Genomic DNA, 22701 nt, shown 5'->3' with positions numbered 1-22701 from the left:
TTCAAGCAAGGATTTTTGGACCATATCACAACAATGAAATTATCTGTCAAAGAGTGCCTGGTGGTCTGTCTAATTATGCAAGCAGCCTAAATTAGCTTTCACAGCTTTGCATCTCATTGCTTTTCCTGCCTCAACAAATACCTCTCAGGATGGAAACAGCACATAAATCTGTGTTGTTTTTGAATTAAAGGGATGCATCTGCTCCACCACTAACAGATCAGGTTCCCAGTAATGGAGCAAAAGAAACTGGGAGAAAGGAGCAAGTGAGGTACACTTGAATTATTTGCATAGGGTGTCCATCTTGAGCTCAAAGTTTCAGTATGTCTCCAGTCAGCAGAAGGAGAAGCCTTGTCATGCTCCAAATATATGGGGGAAATGGGATCTTGGGGCTCTGTGTGGCAAACCCTTTGATTTAAATAGCATATGCATACAATAACTTCAGCAAATGCAATGGCTCAGGATGATCAGTTGAGTAGTAGAATATTACTGTGCAAGAATACTGACTGAGGATTTTTGCAGAAGACAAAGAGTAGCTGTCTTGTTGCTTTTCAAAATGGGAATAGGCAAGAAAGAAAATGCAGAAGGGAAATGGACAGGAATAACAAATCAAACAACAAATCCTCCTTATTGTTTACTTGTTCAGTCTATTCAGAGAGGGTGAAGTGGACTTAATGGCCCCAGCAGCAGAAGTGCCAGGCATTTCAGAATTGTTCAGGCCAATTGCAGGGTAGATCACAAATACATTAACCTTAAAAACCAACCAATCAGAAGCCTTGTTGGTCAGGTTTTAAGGGCTTGAGGTCCTGACTTTCACTTATTAAGGAAGCCCTCCAGAGACAGTGTCGACCTTTTCGTATCTCATTATCTCAAACAGAAAGGAAGAAAGTAAAAAGATTAAAGCGATCACAAAATACTCTTCAGAAATGTCTATTAAAAAAATAAGATTGGTCGGAAAATATGTTTGGATATTTCTAACTGTGCTGAGTGGGTGACAGGACGGCAAGATGGCTACTTGGCTGGAATAGAGAGATAGGCGATGACAGCGGGTTGGTTTGTTTTTTCTGACAGCAGTGAAGGAGAACACGATAAAACTAGATAGACTCCACATAGTTAGCTGGATAAAGACCCAGCTGCCCGTTGTCCAGACGCCCTTTGCACCAGCCTTGTTCGTCTTCTTCACCTAATTTGGTTAATTCATCACCTAGAAGAAGAAGAAGAAGAAGAAGAAGAAGAAGAAGAAGAAGAAGAAGAAGAACAAATTTGAAATGGGCGGCTCCTTGTCAATCTATCACAGTAAAGGGCAAATGGCACCAAAGGATGGGGGTGCTTTCCCAACTGTCCACTTTTCTGCTCCAAATCTCTCACCTCAGCTGCTTTCAGCACATATTTAACCTTGTGCAATTCTGCGGGGAGGAACAATGGGCTGCATGATTTCGAGCGGGAAAAAGGTTTGCGGGGGGGGGGAGAGCCTAAAGGTCCCCTTCCTTCTGCTATCCTCAAATTCTCACATTTTGTTTTGTGTTGCACTTTCTAAGCACAGGTCCAGGATTTCTAGGTCTGTGTCAGAGTGGGTTGTTGTTGTTTTTTGTCTCACCACTTTCGCTGGGAAAACTTGCGTTTTAATGCTGAACTGGAACAATCTGAAATTCGTGGAAAACCCGATTACCATTTGTTCCGATTCAGGGTTGACAGCAGGTTTTCCTGAGGAAAGCACTGGGGCACACACACACACACACACACACCCCACTGAGACACAGATCTAGAAATCCTGTGCCTAGGAACTGCAGCACAAAAGGTAGTGTGGATAAGCCCTCAGTCTCCCAAGGCTGTTTTACATTAAAATATTAGATACAAATGGCATCATCCACCAAACACAAAAAGGGGAACAGCAGTGGCAGGGAGGGAGGGGAGGCCAAGGTAACAGGTGGTGGTATGTAAGGTTGGGGTAATGGGGACCCTACAGAAAGTGTCTTGTCTGCAGCCTTCCCAAACCTGGCAGCACCTCTGGGGAACTTAAGGTGAGAGCACATATGTACAGGCTGCAGGAACATCTATGGTGTTTTCACCATCACCATCATCAATTAAATTTGCATACTACCCTATACCAGCAGGTCTCAGGGCGGTTCACAGGATAAAATAACGATATAAAAACACAGAATAAAGAGGAAGGGTTTTGCATGGTGCCTAAAGGTGTATAATGAAGTCACCAGGTGAACTTCCCTGGGGAGAGCATTCCACAGATGGGGAGCCACTGCAGAGAAGGCCCGTTCTTGTGTTGCCACCCTCCGGACCTCTCCAGGAGGAGGCACACAAAGAAGGGCCTCAGAAAATGATCTTAGGGTCTGGGTAGGTTCATATGGAAAGAGGTGGTCCTTGAGGTATTGCGGTCCTGAGCTGTTTAAGGCTTTATAGGTCAAAACCTGCTCCTGCCTGTCACTGAATTCTGCACTAGCTGAAGTTTCTGAACAGTCTTCTGAGGCAGCCCTACGTATAACACATTGCAGTAATCTAATCTTGAGGTTACCAGAGCATAGACAACAAGGAGGTTGTGGCCAGTATCCGTGAGACAGCACTAGCCCAGGCAGCAATCTGTCATCTGTTCATCTCAGCCATCACCACTTAGCAAATCTTAAGACATACCTGCTTTGAAACTCAGCTCGTCCTGCTCCTGCCCGTCATAGTCATACAGAGCTCGTACACGCACGCCTTTCGCAGCTGGCTCTTCCTCAAAGGAGTTGGCACCACCATTGGCTTCGCTGGAGTTGTAGGTGTTGCCGCCCTCATCGTCTGACCACTCGGCAGCGTAGGCTTGGCTGCTCACGCTGGCAATGCAATAGGGCACCATGAGAACCGATACTATAGCACAAAGCCCCCGGAGATGGCTAAGCACAATGGCACTCTATGGCCTCCAGTTCCCAGGATTCTTGGCATACTCACCTGCCACGGTCCCCAGCTTGTGCTGCTGCCTCCCCACCCCCACTGGCATTGGATGTGTTGCTTGTTTCATTCTTTTTTGGAGGTTTCTCTTTCCTTGCTACTGGTTGTGCTGCTGCATCTGGGTTCCACTCCTGCAGCCAAGGAAATGTGCCATTGAATTCTTAACAGGAGCAGTGTTGCACTGCTCTCCTAACCCCCAGTTCTAATCATAAGAAGGGCCCTGCTGGATCAGACCAAAGGCCTATTTCATCTTGCCTTCATTTCTGCCACAGCGGCCCACTGGGTGCCTCTGGGAACCCAAAAAACAGGGCACGAAGGCAGTAGTCTTCTCCTGCTCTTGCTCCTCAGCAGCTAGCATTCAGTGGCAAATTGCTTCTCTGAATATCAAAGCTCAAGAGACCCACTGAGGCTAGCAGCTGTTGAATCTGCAGGCTACAGCCTACCTGACATAAAGTGAAGGGTCGCAGCTCAGTGGTAGAGAACCTGTTTGCATGCAAAAGGTCCCAAGTTTAATCAACTGCATCTCCAGGTAGGCATGGGAGACAACTCTGTTTGAAATCCCAGAAAGACTCTTCTTGTCAGTGTAGACAAAGCTTTCCCAAACATGGGTCTCCAGCTGTTGTTGGACTACAGCGCCCATCATCCCTAGCTAGCAGGACCACTGGTCAGGGATGATGGGAACTGCAGTCCAAAAACAGCTAGAGACCCAAGTTTGGGAAACCCTGGTGTACATTATATTGAGTTATGGAATTGCGGCCACCCCTGGTTTTGGCGTAAGAGGACAGCTTCTTACCTCTACCTGAGGCCAGTTCATGGGCATTCCTGGGCCACTAGTGTTGCGGAACCACCGTAGGTCTTCTTGCGCATCAGCTGTGCGGATGGTCTGCTCCAGCTCACGGTACACCTTAGCATAACTGCTTGTTTCAAACAGACATACAAGCAAACACACTTCTCTCAATACTGGGCATGAGTAATGTGGCAAAAGCAGCAGCTGGGGAAGGGCTGTTGCACATGCTTTTCATACAAAAGCTCCCAAGTTCAATCCTTAGCATCTTAAGATATGGCTAGGAAAGGCTCCTCTCTATCTGTGAAACCCTGGAGAGTCGCTGCTAGCCAGTGTAGTCCACGTTGAGCTAAGGCAGCCTCTTGCGCTCATCATCTGTAACCAAGGAAATCTGAGCACTCAGATTGTTCTAATGAAGCACAAGGGGGCGCAAGCAGCACACATAAATTGGACCAGCACTGGCTTTGAAGTGCAAGGAGGATGGCAGTGTGACTTTGCTGCTATGCCATCTGTGATTCATTATAGAGGTGTCTGAGCACCCTTACAAAAAAAAAAAAAAATCTGGCTGTTTAAGCAAGATTGTAAAATATCTACCTCTAAGGACAGTCCATTTTCCTTAGCAGTAATGAATGGAGAAGTTACTGGAAGGTATCAAAGTGGGAGGCCTTAAGCTATGATTTGCTTTGTTGTTGTTGTTCAGTCATTCAGTCGTGTCCGACTCTTCGTGACCCCATGGACCAGAGCATGCCAGGCACGCCTATCCTTTACTGCCTCTCGCAGTTTGGCCAAACTCATGTTAGTAGCTTCGAGAACACTGTCCAACCATCTCATCCTCTGTCGTCCCCTTCTCCTTGTGCCCTCCATCTTTCCCAACATCAGGGTCTTTTCCAGGGAGTCTTCTCTTCTCATGAGGTGGCCAAAGTACTGGAGCCTCAACTTCAGGATCTGTCCTTCTAGTGAGCACTTGCAGTCCCTTTATTCTACCTTGCAGCTAGAAGGACGTCAGGGAATGGGCATTCCTTCCTTTTCACAGAATACCTCTGTGGAATTTCAGAGAGATCATGTGATCCAGCTTTCAGGTTCTTCACCTTCAAGCAATGATGGCTTATTTTCATTTGGGATACCTTCTTTATTTGGGGCTTATTCCTACTGTCTTTGAGGAGCTACCCTCTGGGTGTATCATATCACTGCTATATGTTTTTGGCAGATTCCGAAGCCTTTCCTGTTCACCCAAGTAGTCCCTGTTTAGGGAAGTTTTTAATGTTTGATGTTTTATCACTCAATTATTATTATTATTATTATTATTATTATTATTATTATTATTATTATTCTGTTGGGAGCCGCCCAGAGTAGCTGGGGAAACCCAGCCAGATGGGCGGGGTATAAATAATAAAAGAATAATAATCATTATCATTGATCTTGGTTGGTATATTATGTTGGCTATTGTGGAAATGGAGAAAACTCCATATATGATTTGTGTACTGATTCGAAATTCTGAATTATTAAGCAGTGTAGAAGTGTTTTCAATCAACCAATCAATTTAGCTTCTTACACATTTATGACCTTTTGCACTCTGATTAGTTTCAGGATTGTGCAATCCAAACCAACTTTTTCCTTGCAGTGGTCTTATGATATACTTTGCGCCTACGAAAATTATTTAGACAGTCCGTAGAAACTGGCTCAAGCTTTCAACCCTGTTAGATTTCCAGCTACAGCTCCTACAGCGGGGAGAACTTTTGGAGCTTGTTGCTGGGTGCGGGAGCTCCATTATCTAATACAGTGGTACCTCGGTTTAAGAACAGCCCTGTTTAGGAACTATTCGGTTTACAAACTCCGCAAAACCAAAAGTGGTGTCCCGGTTTGTGAACTTTACCTCGGTCTAAGAATGGAATCTGAATGGTGGAAGGGCACCAGTGGCGGGAGGCCTCATTAGGGAAAGCGTGCCTCGGTTTAAGAACAGTTTCAGTTTAAGAATGGACCTCTGGAACGGATTAAGTTCGTAAACTAAGGTACCATTGTATAGAATTTCTGAAAGGAAAAATATCCCAATGCTTTTATGAGCTCCAGTAGGCCTCCTCCTAGTTTAGGGTGGCTCTCAAGATTTGAAACCCACAGCCACCATTTAGTAGGCTCCAAGCTTGCACAGTAACACACACACTCACCGTCACCTCATCTGCGGTTACAGATTTTGGGATACTGAGAGCCATCTCTCCCAGCCTTGGAGGCCTCAGCTGCAAACAATATCTATAATATATCAAATGTTTTTGTTCCCCCCCAAAAAGGCAGTCTGAGATCTCTTTCATACACACACACACATATTCCCCAACTGTGGATGGAGAATTTACTAAATTCCACATTACCCATCTCCCCCACAATTATACAGTTCAAATTTTGTGTATATGTATAAAATACCTAACCAGGCATGCTTCTGGTACTTGAAAAACAAACACTGCTGCTGCTAACGCAGCACACATCTGCTCAGACATTGCACTGGCTGTTTGGGGATTGTGAATTAATTTGCTTCTGCCACTGAATGTCCCCTTGCTGCCCTGACAGATATAATAGAAGCTTGTTAATGAGAATGGCAACACTTCTCTCTTCAGCTTCCTTCTATGGCTGGATCTACATGTGCAGCAGGCTGAGATTGGTGTTAGACAGGGGTGTGCATCAGCTCTGTGAGGAGGCTGAATAACAAGGGGAATTTGGATTATTCTTTTAGGGGACTCCCACCCAAGTTGAAGTATTAATAACCTCCCCAAGTCAGATCAGGGTCCTTCCAAAGGCTTGCATTGCTCTGTCACCTTATTTCTGTGTTTTTCTGTTCTGTTTTCCTATAAATCTCTTTCACTAGGTCCTCAAGAAGTGAGGCTCTCTAAATTGCTGCATGCAGAACATTTAAGAGCTCTAGAATATATTTTTTTCGTGCTAAAGCACAGCAGCAGAAAATGTTTTTAAGAGTTAAATGCTTCATTTCAGGCTTTTTTAAAAATCCCAACATTCTATGCTTTAACAACTCCACAACTTCAGCTGACTGCAGGCAGTGTTCTAGAGGGTCTCATATTGTAAGGCCTGTGGGACACCTGTAAATATCTAGAGAATTAAAAAAAAAAACCCAGAGAGAAAGACTGGTGTGCAAATATCTTTTGCAAAAGGCTTTAAGGCAGCCTCCATGCTCCTATTTCAGCCTGCAAAAAACACTGTTTGAAACAGCTGCCTCCTTCTCTTTTACGTGCCTCTTTTTTTCAAAGGACTTTAAGACAGTCCCATGTTCCTGTTTCAGCCTCCAGAGTCTGAAATAGGACCACAGTAACATTCTAAAAGTGCTTTGCAAAAGTGCTGTTTGAAGCAGTTTGAGCTTCTCCTGTAAGTGGGTAGACAGAAGCGGGGTGTGTGTGAGAGAGACCCATTTACTTAAAGGAGAAGTGTAAGCTGCTTCAAACATTACTTTAATAAAGGGCTCTAATCCCTGATCTTGAGCAGCTTCTTTGATTCAGGAGCTACAGCATCTACAAGAGATGGCTGCCTAGCCTCTGCTTGAAGACTGCTGGCAAATGAGAACTTTCCCCACCCCAGCAACTACTGATCTCGTCATGGAACAGTCTGTATGGTAACCAGAGATGAAAGTGGAGCCAGTGCAGACTGCCCAAGGTGCATTGCCAGTGTGTGACTCTCGTGTGCTGTGTTTTCTTAAGAGAATTTCCCCCCATAGTTCCCATATGGTGCTAAAATGCTGATTTGGGTGCAGGAGATGCACCCATACAGATGCACAGTTGAATGAAAGGGAAGCTGACAAGGCTGGGAAGAAGCCCCAAGTGCTCACTCAAGGACTATCCCTTTCACATAAATCATGGGGACATTTTCTACAGGGCTGTTTCAGAGTTTCAGGGCACTTCCAGGCTGCTGCTATTTTCAGGTGGGATTCAACCACATTCTGGCAAATTCATGTTACCCAGTTAAAGGTTGACTTGATGCTCTTGCACAAGAAACCTGTTTCCCCCTCAATATCAGACTTTTTGTGATAAGGAAAGTGACAGAAAAACACACTGGAAAGTGTGGGGTGACCATTGCTTGCTGCAACGTCATATAATCTCTCCACAAGCAAATCAGAATGAATGCACAATAAATATCCAACACTGTGTAACCTCCCAGCAAACCTTGTGCAAGCAAATCAGGATGAATGCTCAATTTACAGGCTGCCTGGAAGCAACCTCAGGAAGATATGATACCTGTTGTTCTCCGCCAAGTTCAGGTGCCGCTTGATATCCAACAGCACCTCCTTCAGGAAGATGAGTCTCTTCTCTTCAAATTGCTGGCATTGCTCAAAGACCTGTTCCATACTTTCCATGTACTGTGGGGTACACTTACTAATCTCATCCACCACCTTTTCATACTTCTCCTGGGTCTGTGGGCACAAAAAGGGGACTCAGATTAAGAACCAGTTACTGAGAACAGCACCCTGTTCCCACAGCAAGACCTGTCTAGGCAGGCTTTCTGGGCTGGATATTCAGTGTGCTTAAACACGTCTAGTTCCACTGTTTTCAGTATAGTAACACTGCCCTACACCATGTGAGGTTTTGACTGCCTAGGTTTATTTCAGAGCAGCGCTGAATTAAAGCTAATTTAAGTCAGCTGCAGCCATCTATAGAGAAGACTTCTGGAAGGCTCTGTGGCACTGCTTCAGAAAAGAATAAATGTTGTTGATGAAACTCATTACAGAAATGGATGCGAACAGAAGTCCCAAGTTCACTATGGACTGCTCAAGAGCCATGCATGAACTTGTATCAAGACCTGATAAAGAGGTTCAGTTAGCATATATGTTTCAGAAACATGAAAGAAACCAAAGACAGTGGATATCAAGGAAGCAATGGAACAATTCCCCCATCCTCTCCTCCTGCGTGCTGTTCTGGTGGTTCTCCTGACACACGCCCCCGAGCCAATTTTAGGGGATACAGCAAGGAGGAGAGGCAAGGAAAGCTGCTGATGGGGTTCATTAGTTGAATCCTGCCCAGTGCCCAGAACTGCATTACCAGCTCTGGGCCAGTAAGGCATTATGGAGGAATTATTTTTCCAGCTCCTGTGTAGCAGCAAGTAGGTCACCAGATTCACCTCACAGCAATAGGGAGAGGCAGGAGAGAGACTGGCAGATGCTGCACAGGGCAGGAGATAATATGCCCACACTATTTTTCACTGCCTTAGAGACATGAAAGCATCAGCGAGTTAGATAGTGAATTGTTGGTGAAGAGAACCCAATGATCTTCCCCATTGCTGCAGGCTTCTCCTGTGTTAGCAAGTGAAAATTTTGTAAGCCAGCTACAGAGGACCAAAGCAAATGTAAAGCTTTCCTCAAAGCCAAGGCACATTGGAAGTAGGAGTATGGACTTTTTCCCATCTCTACTGGTTCCCCCATCCCTGGGTGCTACTGAGAATGTTGCAGTGTTGGTTACCAGGGAGGAAAAGGGGCAAGCAGGAGCAAAGCAGACTTGCATGACTCCACACTGCTCTGTCAATTACTCCTGGATCATGTGATCAAGAAAAGGAGTGCATGTGTAAAGATGAGTAGGATGTACATGAGTGGATGCGAGAATGGTGTGAACTGCTGTATGAGAGAAACAAAACAATAAGAGAATATGGATGTGAGCACAACAGACGAGGGGGCAGGCATGCAGCGGGACAAGGATGAAAATGGGCCTTTTGTGTAAGGATGAGGAAGTGAATGTATTAGAAGGTTGTTCATGTCTGTGTAAGAGTGTGCATGCACATACAGTCGTACCTCCGGTTATGTACTTAATTGGTTCCGGGTCGCTGTACGTAACTCGAAAAACACACTTTGCACATGCGCGAAGCGTGCAGACCGCTTCTGCACATGCGCGGAGGGTTACACTTCTGGGTTACTGGAGTTCATAACCTGAAAAGTGCGCAACCCGAAGCGTACGTAACCCGAGGTACGATTGTACTGTAAAACATTGTGCATGCATTTGTTACCTTTTTTTGTCTGCGCCTTTATCTACATGTGAAGATGGTTGCGTTTCTCAGATGTTCAAAGGGAGAAATTTCCATGTGTGTCAATTTGTCTATATCCTTGGTGGTCACTCCTACCTTTTGCACATCCTGCTTGCATTTTTCCACTTTGTCTTGCAGCTTCTTTTGCTGATCTGGAGTGATGGACTGCTCAGCTTTGCTGTTGGCTTCTCGAGTCATGGCGAGCTTCTCCTCTTTGCATGCCAGGTGATATGCTTTCTTGGCTGTTTCCAGCTGGTTTGAGTTGAGAAAGAAGGAAAGGGTGACTGCTGAGGCCCAGTACAACATTCCTATCCCCTGTTTCTTATGAAATTGCTGCAGTAAGATTGAGGCCAGAAATGTTCACTTTTGCCTGAAACAGAGAATTCCTCTCCATTACAAGTCCACCACCCACTTCATAAAGCCCATCGCCCATGCTTTCAAAAAAATCCAATGAAAGCTCTGGTTTTCAGAATTCATCAGGTTCTGCAAAGTCAAATTATGTGGTTCACAGCTATATGTAGATTACTAGAGAACTGGCAAATACTTCTTACTTCCCAGGTGTGTGTGTGTGTGTGTGTGTGTGTGTGTGTCCCTCAGCTACACTGAGACCCATCTAGGTCTATGAAAGTATAAACTAAACCATGAAGGTAGGGCTCTACAGACACTGGATACATATGCAACATGATCCTTTTTTGTGCCACACATTGCAATCTTTATATTATCTTGCAGGTATGATAAAACAGGCTCCTGCCCACATCCCATGTTAGGGTTCTGTGGCTAAAATGGGATGGGGATGCTCTCTCAGTCACAGCCCAAGGAAGCTGTTGGGTTCCTTTCCTCCATAAAATGATTGACCTCATGAGTCACTCTGCCCTTCTCTCCTCCTCCAGCCCTTCCTACCTCCTTCATCTTCTTGGCCCAGGGTTTCTGTGCTTTCCGAAAACCATCCTCTGCTTCCTTGGCCTCCTTGAAGCCTCCCATGATCTGTTTGTGGAAGGCATCCTTCTGCCAGTTCTTCACCTTCTCGAAGTCGTCGTTCAACAAGCTATTCTTCACTTCTTGATGCAGCTCGCTCACCTTGTCCGCCTCTGTCATTATGGCCATCCACGCTTTCTCCAAACTGCCGTACTGTGGGCCTATGTACCGAGAGCACCAGCAAGGCTGGGGTGACCATTGGGTATCCTGAAATAACACCCTGTTCCTCCCTTGCAGGCTATGCACTCTTATAATGCACTCACAATACATTAAGGGACTGTAACCTTTGCCATTTTGCTGGTTGGAACACTGTGGCAGAGAACTGAGAAGTACATAGTGACAAGAGCCTTGAACAATATCTAGGCACTCTAGTTCTTAGAGCAGGGGATGAGAAACCTGTGGACCTCCAGGTGCTGCTAGACTCAGCAACAGCCCCATCCGCTCCAAATAGCATAGCCGATGGTCAGGGAGGGTGGAAGTCTCACTGCAACAACGTGTGGAAGGCCACAGGTTCCCATCCCTGTTTTAGAGCATTTCCAGACTATTGTTCCTTGTGCAATAGTTTTGCAGTTGATAGTTATTGAGGCAGGGGACCCACCCACATTATCAGCAAGGCTGATCACATGTGCCAAGCCATTTTGTGTGCATTTCTATTTAATTCTGTGAAAGCTGTGCAGTGGAGTACACATTCCCTCTTCTTCTTTTTTGACCAAGAGACAGGAGTAGGAGGGTCAGTCTGGAGCAATTCTTTTTTGGGGGGGTGGGGGTGGATCACATTCCCTTCCTGTTCCAATGATGAATACCTTTGTCAAAGGAGGGCTACTAATTGAATACCACCCAAATCCCAAAACCCAGAATTTCTCAGGAGTTTCTGTGTTCTCCATTGTGTGTAATCAACAGCCCCCACATGGCTGCTTGGAAGACTGGGGAACTGGTACCAGAGGAGGGTTAACCACCCACTTCCCCAGTGTCAGTTATGCAGGGTAGTATTCAACTCAGTTTTACTGAGAGTAGACCTTCTGAAGTTATTGGTTCTCACCAAGTCACTTTCACCAATTTCAATAGGTCTACTCTTGAGTAAAGGTTCAAGACCACCTCCAGGCTTTAAAGAGGTTGCATTGGACTATTGACCTTGAAACAAACCAACAGCAGTCCAAAAGCACCCAGGAGAGATCCTGATCACTGACCTCTCACATCAGGTCTAATTTTGCCCACTATTTCCTGACACAACTTAGAGGCTATTCTCCATGCTGCCTGTAGTTATACAGAGCAGGGCATCATACTGCTGCTGGCACTGGGTCTGCACTAATATGCATCAACAATGGCCTGTGATTGTATGCACACTTATTTGGGAGTGTGTCCCGCTGGACACAGGAGGGCTTGCATCTTTGTAAACTTGCATTTCATCAGGCTGCAAGAAAGAAGTGAGATTTTTAAAACTCTTGTTGTGTTTACAAACCTCATGAGGTTTTAGCTGATCTGACTCATTTTATGAATAACTTAATATGTTGGGCTTTGTTGTGCATTATTATTCTAATTTATCTGTTTATTGAAAACTTCTTGGGCCAAATGTGTACTTGGAAACAACAAATTTCTGAATAAACAACTAATAGTCTGGGAAGGCCCATGCATAGCTTTTACTATTAGATGAAAATAATTAATCTAAAATAAATCCTGGGGAAACATTCTTCCTCTACATTACACAGAGGGTGGGGAGGAAGGACTGATGCCACCTTGCAAATTGCTGTTCCTGTCTCTTCCATTTCCCATCTGCTCTCCCCATTCTGCCCCACCCCAGTATGGAGGAGAAATACCTTTCTCTATTAGCTGCCTCCACCGTTTGGACCAATCAACCAGCTGCTGGGAATATGCCTTCTCGATCTTGGCCCGCTCATGGACACAGTTCATCAGGTCATTGCACAGCCGATATCCATCATCAATCCGTTTCACCGTCCGTTTGTAGTTCCCTACCTGCCAGACACATGAAGAGCTGCATGGTAAGAGTGACCAGCTGTACTCCCAGAGATGGTCCTGGAGGCCAGCCTGGCTCTGAGCAACCAGGAGAGCAAAAAGAATAACAGATTCTTATCTCTCCAACCCAACATGAGCCACAAGTTTGACATATGGGTGGGGCTAATCTGATGATTTGTTTATGCTAGCACAGCACACTGTACAGCTCTTTGCAGTCCCCATGATCAGCTGCTTTTGGGGGCTTGCAAGGAGCCACATACAGTGCCATACAACTCAGCGGATCACTGCTTGCAAAGTGCAGTGCACTGAGCTTTTGTAAGCACCAACAATCAGCTGGTTGTCTGTTCTTGAAAAGCGATGTGCATGGGGCTTCACAAGTGTTGCCAACCTGCTGATCAGCACCATCTGAAAACCCCCTTTGCTCCAGCTGCATCTTTACTTGCCCTACACCTGATGTCAGGAGGGTATGGCTTGGCCAAAATGGCCTGGTTTGGCCAAATGGAGAAGCCCAATTAGGTCTGTAGGCCAGATATTCCTCACTGCTGCCCTACATGATATCAGTGAATCAGGGGTCATTTAGTGAATGTGATGATGGCACAGTGCTAGCTAGCCAATTAGATTTACTCTATTGAAGACAAGCAAAGCTAACGGAAGGTGAGGGCAAAACTTCCTGGACTGGTCAGATGGATGATCCTATTCTATCAGATCACTAATTGCTCTCACACTAATACAACTAGCAAGGTCACTTTTGTCCTCTTTGATTGCAAACCCCCCCCCCAATGCGGAATAAGGGGCCCATTCTGCAGGTGCCAGCCATGTCAGCAAAATGTGCCCCTTTTTAACCAGTGAGTAACCACAACTAGTTAGATTAGAACAGTGTTTTTCAAGCACTGTTCCGTGGCACACTAGTGTGCCGCGAGATGTTGCCTGGTGTGCCGTGGGAAAAATTGAAAAATTCAAGAGAATTACTTTATATATAGTCAATATAGGCACAGAGTTAATTTTTTTTAACATTTTCTAATGGTGGTGTGCCTCATGATTTTTTTCATGAAACAAGTGTGCCTTTGCCCAAAAAAGGTTGAAAAACACTGGATTAGAAGGTTTAGAAGGCAGAGATCCAAGGGTAGAAGCATGACTTCCAGAAGCTCATGAGCTCTGGAAACTTTTGCTTTAGAAAGTAAGTATTAAGAAGGTGCCTGAGTTGTAGGGACAACATCTTCTAGAAGGAAAAGCATCAGAAGAGCAAACTGTATATGATCAATACTGCTTTTTCCAGAAGATTCTCTCCATCTTCTACCCTTTATTTCTGCAAAATCCATTGCACTGCTGTTGAAAGCCTATGGCAATGCATGACTTCCCTTCTCTAGAACCTTGGGTTCAAGAGTCAACCAGGACCACCAATCAGAAATCTCATTTGCATGAGGCCAACAGGGAAGCTTTGGTTGGACCTTGGAGGGGCTGTATTATGCTGCCAGTGTTATCCTCAGCCAGTGTTTCTTCAGAAGATACGTATGTGGTTTGTGCCGAGGGGACTCTTACCTCCCAGAAACTGTCAGTTATTTCCTCAGCAGATGCCGCAGACTCATCATAGGAGCCTGACATGGTTTGTGGCCCTTGGGGTTTATGGCAAAATGTTCAGCCACTCTGCAGACCTCATGCACTGCAAGGGATAAGAAAAGAAGAGGAGAAAGATCATGCAAACTTTGAAAGGAACCATGGCTGGCCCAAGACATTTTGCCACCTGAGGCAAAGAGCAAGATGGCACCCACCCCTTCCATTCCAGGTGTGGAAGCCATTCCAGGCCTTGTCCTCGATAAGCACTACATTTCAGGGTTTCTTTGCAGAAAAGAGGCTTCTTGTTAGAGCAAAATTAACATTCCTGCAGACCTCCATCCTTCAAGGCGCATCCTTCAAGATACAATGTACCCATTTCCTTGAATTATTAGTGGTATTGCCAAATCACAAATAAACAAATACCAGGCCCACAACACACAGCATCTGAAACAGATAGGAGCTCCCTCTCTTTATCTGCAGAATATGCTGAAGTTTGACAAGTTGATCCCAGTGGTGTTTCTGTCCCACGCAGCAGCCTATGGAAGTAAACAAGGCTAGATTCTCTTTTCCTATGCTCAGGATAATTATTACTTCAGTACCCTTCCTGTCCTCCCAGGATACAAATTATAAAGCTTGCTGGAGATGGCAAGGCTAGAGCCGTTGGTCATTTTGTGGCTCTTTGAATTTACTACAGCCTATTAAAATGTTGCCATCCCAGGCTAGGTCAGTGACTCTGCAAACAAGCTCTGTGAGGTGGCTGCTATGGAAGGCCTCCCATGCGGCTGGCGCTTGCTGTCAACATAAATGCTCACATGAACAGATGGTCACAGATATTAAGTGTCCCTTGCCCAGCTCTCAAGCAAACAATGGGGGCCGCTCAGAGATGCATGAGGGACAAGAAGGAGCTTAGTGGAAATGAAGAAGCTGGGAATACAAGGATACAGTACAGTACTTCCATTGCTCCCCTAGGAAACCAAAGCATGCCCTACCCTTCTGCCGTGTCTCAGTTCTGTCTGCCTTTCCGTTTGCAATCCCAGTCTACCTTCTCTGCCCCCTGTCTGCAATAAATCCAGAGAGGAATTAAATTCAGGCAGAAAGTGTTTGGAATTGAAAAGCATCTTCTCCAGTCCTCAGTTAAAAAAACAAATACACCACACACACAGAGGGTGAGAGAGAAATGGTTGGGGGAGATAATGTACACCACAACTTAGATAGATTGGACCCTCCCCTCATCACATTCCCATCTTATTAGGACACATCTATTCCTGTCTATTTTGTAGACTTCATAAAAACATCACTCTTCAAAGCCCCGCTCAAGTCTAAGGGTACATTATGCAACATCAGGAATGATGTGTCTGCTGTCAGTCAGGAATGAACCACTATTAGCTCACACGGTAAGGCAAAACACCTTCAAAAGGGGGGTGCTATGCTTAGGATGGGGATCATACCATGGCCAAGGTTTATTGATGCATGTCTTCTTGCCTTCTCTAAAGTAGGATGGTCTCTTCTGTTCAATGTCGGGTGGTGGGGTTAATGGGGAACAAGCTCTACAGCAGCCTTCCCCAATGTGGGGCCTTCCATGCAGGCTGGGGCTGGTGGGAGCTGCAGTCCAAAACATCAGGAAGGCACCACAATGGGGAAGGCTTCTCTAGAGACATTTCAACCTAATCTGTACTGATCTTCAGAGAAATGTGAAAAGGCCAAGCTACTTAACCCTTCGGCATCATCCGAAGGAGTAGAGTTCTGTTATCTCTTTTATTGAAAAGGTTACATCTAACTCTCTACCTTTGCCAATGCATGAAATCTGGACATATAATAATGGTGCCTTTTGTAAAAATAACTTTGTTCTTTTGTTGTTGTAAAACATACATATGTACACATGTGTGTGGGGGGGGACTGGCATGGGAAGGGAGGTTTCTCAGTCAGTGTCCCCAGCTCACCTATGTGTAGCTTGGCCAGGTTTAAATAGATGGGCAAGTCTCCTGCAGCTTTAATTGTTGGGCAGAAGAATTAGCAGATGCCTTCTTTGTGCCCCTGTACAAAGCTTATGCCATGGATAGCCTATGTCCAGTCTGGAATGTTTATGGGGTGCTTGTATGACAATGTGCATTCACCTTGATTTATTTACAGATATTCCTGTTTACACATATTCCTGTTAACAATTCATTCATTCCCACACTTTTCAATGTTTCCCCCATTATTTTCCTAAGAAGCAAAACGTCCCTTTTGTGAAAAAGTGGATTTGTGGCCCTAGGGCAAGAGGGTGCTATAATCTACTTTAACTGCACAAACCTAATGTTCTGGTGTGCACCTGAATCCTTACTGGAAAACGGTGACAGTCTGGAGGTTCCTAATTCTTGCAAAACTATAGCAGGGCAGCTGCAATTGCTAAAAATGTCTTCTGCACAGCTCTGAAACTTACAGAATCCCTGACCTCTGCAGGGTCTAATTACTGTTTGTGTTAATGTTTATGAGAAATACTACATTTGAGTCTAGATTAGCACAATTATTTTTGTTGTGAAGACATTCTCAGTTAATTTTGGGGAGTAGATTTTGCTCAAGGAACTGGTCTGAACAAATGCCATAACATGTTCCAGAACAGTGCTTACTATGTCCATTAAAACCACTTCCAGAAAAAGCTGTATCAGGCTAAAGCGGCCATATGATCTATCAGACACAGTGATAGTTCTCCCTGTGTGTGGTGAAACAACTCCATGTCTCCATTATTTCACCTGAAAATGTGGAACAAGATACTGAGATACCTTTTTAAAGGCAAGTGAAGCCTCTTTCTGAAGGAATGTGATGCTTGCTTAAATCGTTCTGTTCAACCCAGAAATCAACTTTTTTTTCCTGAGCCTCTTTAGAAATGGCAAAACAACACAGGCAGAGATCCTGGCTGAAAAAATGAGGACTGTATTGGACAGAAGCAGCTCTTGGAAAGGAAATGCCAACCCATGCAGATTCTAGAGCAGTGTCAATCAGCCTGTAACACTGGCTGCTGGCTGCAGTCTTGGGAACAGCCCTAAGGTACTATGCAGGTGATGAAGGGTCCATTTATTGAGCCAATAGTTTGGTAGCCAAAAGCAGATGCAGCACCTCTTGACCAAATAGGTAATGACAAACGCTCTAAGCTGGCATGGAATATCATCCATTAATGCACAACACTATTACTTTATATTTGCAGCAGGAGCACTATTTATTTTCTTGGGGTGGCGGGGGGGGGGGGGCCTTTTGTTTGGCAGACCTGACCGGCATAAGGTTCCAGCCTTCTGGATTCTGTGCTGAAATGGTTACAGGAGCTTCTGAGCTTGTTGCAAAGGCTGGCTTTAAGAGCTCACTGCAGTGGAACTAACAGTGCCTGGAAGGGATTTAGTGATATAACTCAGGAACCTACCAATCCAAGCTTGTCTTATAAATAAACGTCTCCCGGTGTCCCTTGCATGTTGACACAGGGGCATAGCTTTGTGTGTAAGTGCACAGAGAGTGAGACTTACTTGGCAATGCATGCCTGCACATGTAAACACCAGCAACTGACACTGCAGCACATGCACACATAGCAATGTAGAACATATCGAGGCAGCTGTAGCTCACAGAGCACAGCTGGGTTCAAAGTAATAAACAAACAAAGCAATATGCACAGCTGGGATATAAACTCAGCAAGCATTGCAAGGTGTGGCCTCTCACAGAGATATATATTTCACAACATGTGTGCATACAAAGACGTATTAACAACCACATAGAAAAATATACATGCTATCATATAGACCAGTGAAGCCTCGTTAACTATAAATAAAACCAGGACAACACACGATAGATTTGCTCATGTGAGAAGTGTTACATGACTCCTGAGGATCCACAAAGATCTGAACACTTTCTTATTAGCAGACTCAGAATTCAAAAGGTTAGCTAGGAAATGAAAGGTATTAATATCATTGCTGCAAAAATTACAGAATTACCTCCCTGTGGTTTTGAAATACAAATATGGAAATAGCAGCATATCTGTACCATCACACCATGCTCTGCTATGCACACATAAGGTAAAGGTAAAAAGGTAAAGGACCCCTGGATGGTTAAGTCCAGTCAAAGGCGACTATGGGGTTGCGGCGCTCATCTCGCTTTCAGGCTGAGGGAGCCAGCATTTATCCACAGAAAGCTTTCCGGGTCATGTGGCCAGCATGGCTAAACCGCTTCTGGCGCAACAGAACACCGTGACGGAAACCAGAGCACACAAAAACGCTATACGCTATGCACACACAGATAAGCATACACAGTACACAAACACACATGGCAGAGCTTCTGATTTTCCACCCTTCCCCTTCCCCTTCAGGAAATTTAAGTCTCCTAAAGAAAAAATAGTTTAATTTTCCAGCCCCTCTGTAATTGCTGGCTGCCACAGGCTAAATTTATACCAGCCACATGCTGCTAATGCCCACTACCCTACACATACACAGCATGACACCATCTGTACTGTGTGAACATGTTCATTCCCCATTTTGGGATTCTGTTTATCCACCGGCCTCAGCTGTCACCTGGTGGAGGAGGATGACAATTGCAGCATGCTTTCTTCACAGCCAGATGCCATCTCTGCTCCCACCTTTAACTGAAAATGGCTACTCATATTCTACAGGCATGCTCTGTATAAGATAGTGCTGAGGCCAAAACACGAGAGTGGGAAGATGTTTTGGTCTGCTGTGAAATGTGCTCCCTCAACTTTGCGAGGTTGTAGGGGTTGTGCGGAGGGGGGAGGGAGACATTCCTGTCGCCAAGGCACCTGGGCAAATTCTTCCTCTCCCAACCTAATTGCACCTACATTCAATAGTTGGGGCAGGATCACAGGCATAGCCAAGGGGGAGGGGGCAAGGAGGGCAGCTGCCTCACATAATCAATAAAAATAAATAAAAATACCTAGCAAAGTGAGGTTATGCCCCCCTAACAAAAGGCCTGTCCCCCCCAAACAAAAATCCTGGCTACTCCCATGGGATGAATGTGTATTTGGGTGCTCAAATGAATGTGGATGCAGTCAAAAGTTAACGCAACAAAGGTGGACATCTAAATATACGTCAATCCATAGGGGGAGTCAATGCATATGGCACTCTTTTCAATGGGATGAGCATTTCAGTTTGCATGCAAATGCCCACCCCCAACCATTCATGTTTAGCTAGATACGACTAGAGCTGGATCAGGGCCAAACTCTTGCTAGGAAACACTAGTAGGGAACAAAATTACCAGTACCTAGGAAACCCCAGTACAATGTCAACCCCACAACTGCAATTAGAACAATGGATGTCATCTGATTCATTATGTGGCACTGTGATGTTCATTACATGATTCTTGATTGGTGAGATCATGCAGTGAAAAAGCATAAAGCCTCAAAGATGGTACCAAAGCATCAGTATATCAGGACTGTGAACAGGCATAAGAAAAACATGAAGGCCATTACATTACTTTACATTTTAGCAGCCCTTGAAAGCTGTTCATGAGCTGCATGTGTTGAGCCAAGAAAATTTCATGGCAAGCAAGGAAACAGGAGGAATCAGAGGTGAGGGAAGAGTAGGACAACGCTAGGGGAGACAGAGATGATGAGAATGAAAATACAGGTCAATGACTGTAATAGATAGATAGATAGATTGAAGCGAAGGATAGAGAAAAGAAGATTCCACATTTCCCATTATCCCTGAATATTGGTTATGCTAGCTGAGCTGAGCTGAGTTTTAATCCAAAACACCTGGCGGGGACCAGGTTGATACCCTGAACTAGAGGTATCAAATATCTTCTCAATGGTCCTGGAGTGGTAGACTATACATCACAACCTTGGCAATCAACTTTGATTCCAGTGGAGTCCCATCACAGCGGCTGAAGGGAGTGATCTGGAAAAGCAGGATCTTTAAACCAAGTCTACCAGCACTGGGTGACAGTCAATGTAGGGTGGGTGAACCTGCAGTGTAAAAATGTCTGTAAGAAAGTATTTGGTGGGAAGAGAATGAAGAGGAGTAACCTCAATATCAATGTATTAAGATCTATTATCTTTGCCAATCTTGAAGATGATTTATTTATTAACTGATCATTTTATTTATAGGCAGTTCGTGTCCTTTCCTGCCGTTAGTTGTTATCAGGACCTTGTGGAAACTGTCATTGAATCTTAATGTCCATTGCCAATTCATCTTTGATAAGTAATAGGTACCATTCAACACGCCATGTATTTCAGGGCTCATAAAACCAACCATTCAAGCTCATCTGATAGTGGTTGACTCTGCCCCTTCCCTGTGCCAGGAGTTGAACTGCTAACCTGAACATCTGCTGGACTATGTGGGGAGGAGTGCTGGAGATCCAGAAGACAAGGCGCAGGTTTGTAATACAGATCCACTGACCTCCTACTAGCAATCCTACCACATATGTAAACTCTCACAACACATGAAATAGAATCGTTTCACATCTCTTGAGTCATGAAACAAATTCATTTCATGACTCGTGGGACTGTACATATGTGATAGGATCTTGAGGTAGAAGGTTTTGTTTTATTTCTGGAAGGATATAAATAGGCTGAATCACTTAACAGCTTGCAGCTTTTTTTTATCTCATTTGCCAATTAGTGCATTGCTTGAGCCAGACTACTGAAAGGACCTGTCTGTTTTGGAAAAAAGTGGAGGATTCATTGAAGGTCCAGCTCCAGGTTTGACTAAGCCCTGGGCAAAATAACGCCTGGTGGGCCCCTCCATCAATGATGGGCTCGTGTGGGCTTATCTGGCAACAGTCAACACTTTTGTTGGTTCTGACGCAAGTGAACCTCTCAGACTAGCTGCACTTCAGGACAGGGCACAAGAGCCTGTGCCACCTGAGGTATGGAGAGCCATCCCTGCTCCTCCTCCTCCTTTTCTCTGTCCTCTGCCCCACCACTTCTCCCCCATGCTGCTGGTGGTGGCAGCAGCAGCAGCAGTGCTGCCACATCTCTCTCCTTCCCCTCTCTTTTCCTTACTGGAGCACAGGAGCTACCTCTCTTCCTCCTTCTTGTTGGAAGTAGGGGTCCTTCCTAAGAGCAATACATTGTGATGAGGTGGCTGGGAGATTGCCAAGAAGGGCTGCACTGTCTGCAGTGACTAGATATTCTCTTTAAACTCAGGTAAAAATGTAGAGTCGCTTTAAGGTCCTTTCTCAGAGCAAGGGGAGGCAGTGGCAGAGGAGGATAGCCTTGCAGAAGCCTCACAGGAGTGGACTGAAGTTGGTGGGCACACTGCCCCATTTGTCCTAGTAGATTATTCTACACTGGGTGCTGGGGGCTCTGAACTAGCATGGCAAACATCTAACAGCTCTCTCAGGTCTGATCTGTATGTTTCTGCTGTAGTTGCTACTGTGGGGATTGGCATTGTACTGCACCACTCTGAAAGGTAAGCCATTTGTTTGAAGCAGCAGCCACATAGGTTGGCATTAGCCAAGCCGGCAGGTCCTCCTTCTTGAGGCATGCCTGGAACATGTGGGTGCTGCTTCACACAAACAGCTTTTCCTTGGTGTCATCTGCACCTGCAATGAATGAAACGAGTCTCAGCCTAGGTGTGTCCCAAATCTGAACATGGTGAGTCATCCCAACACCTGCAGTTTCAGCATAAGGTTGCAATCTGTACCATAGTGTCATCATGCTTTTCTTTTGCCTGGCATCTGGTAGCTATCACTTATAAATGAGTCTATGTATTTGGATTTAAATTCCCTTCAGCCCCCCCTCCCCCAATAACCTATGGGAAGGGTTAAGATAAAACTAAAATGGCATTGCAATAAGAGAGTGGGTAGTTTTTTTTGCTGTTGTTGCTGCAGCAGCAGCTATGGAAACAGCATTGTCATTCTTGCTGGGTTTTAGTATTTGGTTAGTTAACACATTTGACTTACAAAATGTGTGGAAAAGAAATGTGTGTATACATAAACTATGACTCAATACTTTAATTATTTGCATAAATTAATCCACACTTGAAAGCCTTCATTGGTTCCTCATGAGACAGCTATCTGCTCCCCTGTTAAAGCCAAGAAATACTGCAGTGGGGTCAGGCAGCGATCAGAGGTGCTGCTTCTTAAGCTCACGATGCCAAATGATACTTGCATACAAAAGTGTGATTTTTCTGGGTCTTGGAACAAGGAGCCAATCTTAGCGAGCAGCCAGACAAGTGAGGCTGCTTCTGGCCAAGTGCCTAAATCAGTCCACTAATCAATAAACAGCTGCTGAGACAGCAAACAGCTTGCAGAGGGCAGGTAGCATTTCAGAAAGCCACCGAAAATATGGCTTCATCACTGTCAGCAGAGGAGAAGGCAAGGAGAACTGGTACAGCCACGAAATGAAACAGCTAAAGGACACAGGCCTGGTACTGCCTTGTATTCCTTACACTGGCAATTATGTGTGTTTGTGCGTGTGTGTGTGTGCACATGCTTTGACCTCAATCGCAGTCATTTATCATGCCCTGCAGTAACCCTAACATTGTCCTGAAAAATACTTCAAAGGA

The 22701-nt window shown here is 45.0% G+C and overlaps 1 protein-coding gene across 1 annotated transcript; it reads right to left on the bottom strand.

Annotated features, from left to right (window-relative positions):
• Positions 1-911: 911 nt before the first annotated feature.
• Positions 912-14327, bottom strand: PACSIN1 (protein kinase C and casein kinase substrate in neurons 1). The gene is made up of 9 exons (XM_033152631.1): positions 14207-14327; positions 12511-12667; positions 10622-10857; positions 9818-9973; positions 7948-8123; positions 3731-3851; positions 2938-3068; positions 2641-2822; positions 912-1201 (listed from the first exon to the last, which is right to left on the bottom strand). Exons 1-9 carry the CDS (start codon positions 14267-14269, stop codon positions 1092-1094), a joined length of 1332 nt encoding a protein of 443 aa, XP_033008522.1. The 5' UTR covers positions 14270-14327; the 3' UTR covers positions 912-1091.
• Between the last annotated feature and the right edge of the window lie 8374 nt (positions 14328-22701).

The sequence above is a fragment of the Lacerta agilis genome, chromosome 6 (genome assembly GCF_009819535.1).
Source record: "Lacerta agilis isolate rLacAgi1 chromosome 6, rLacAgi1.pri, whole genome shotgun sequence".
Taxonomy (NCBI): Eukaryota; Metazoa; Chordata; class Lepidosauria; order Squamata; family Lacertidae; genus Lacerta; species Lacerta agilis.
Note: the sequence above shows the minus strand (reverse complement) of the source record. Positions and strands in the feature narration are given on the sequence as shown.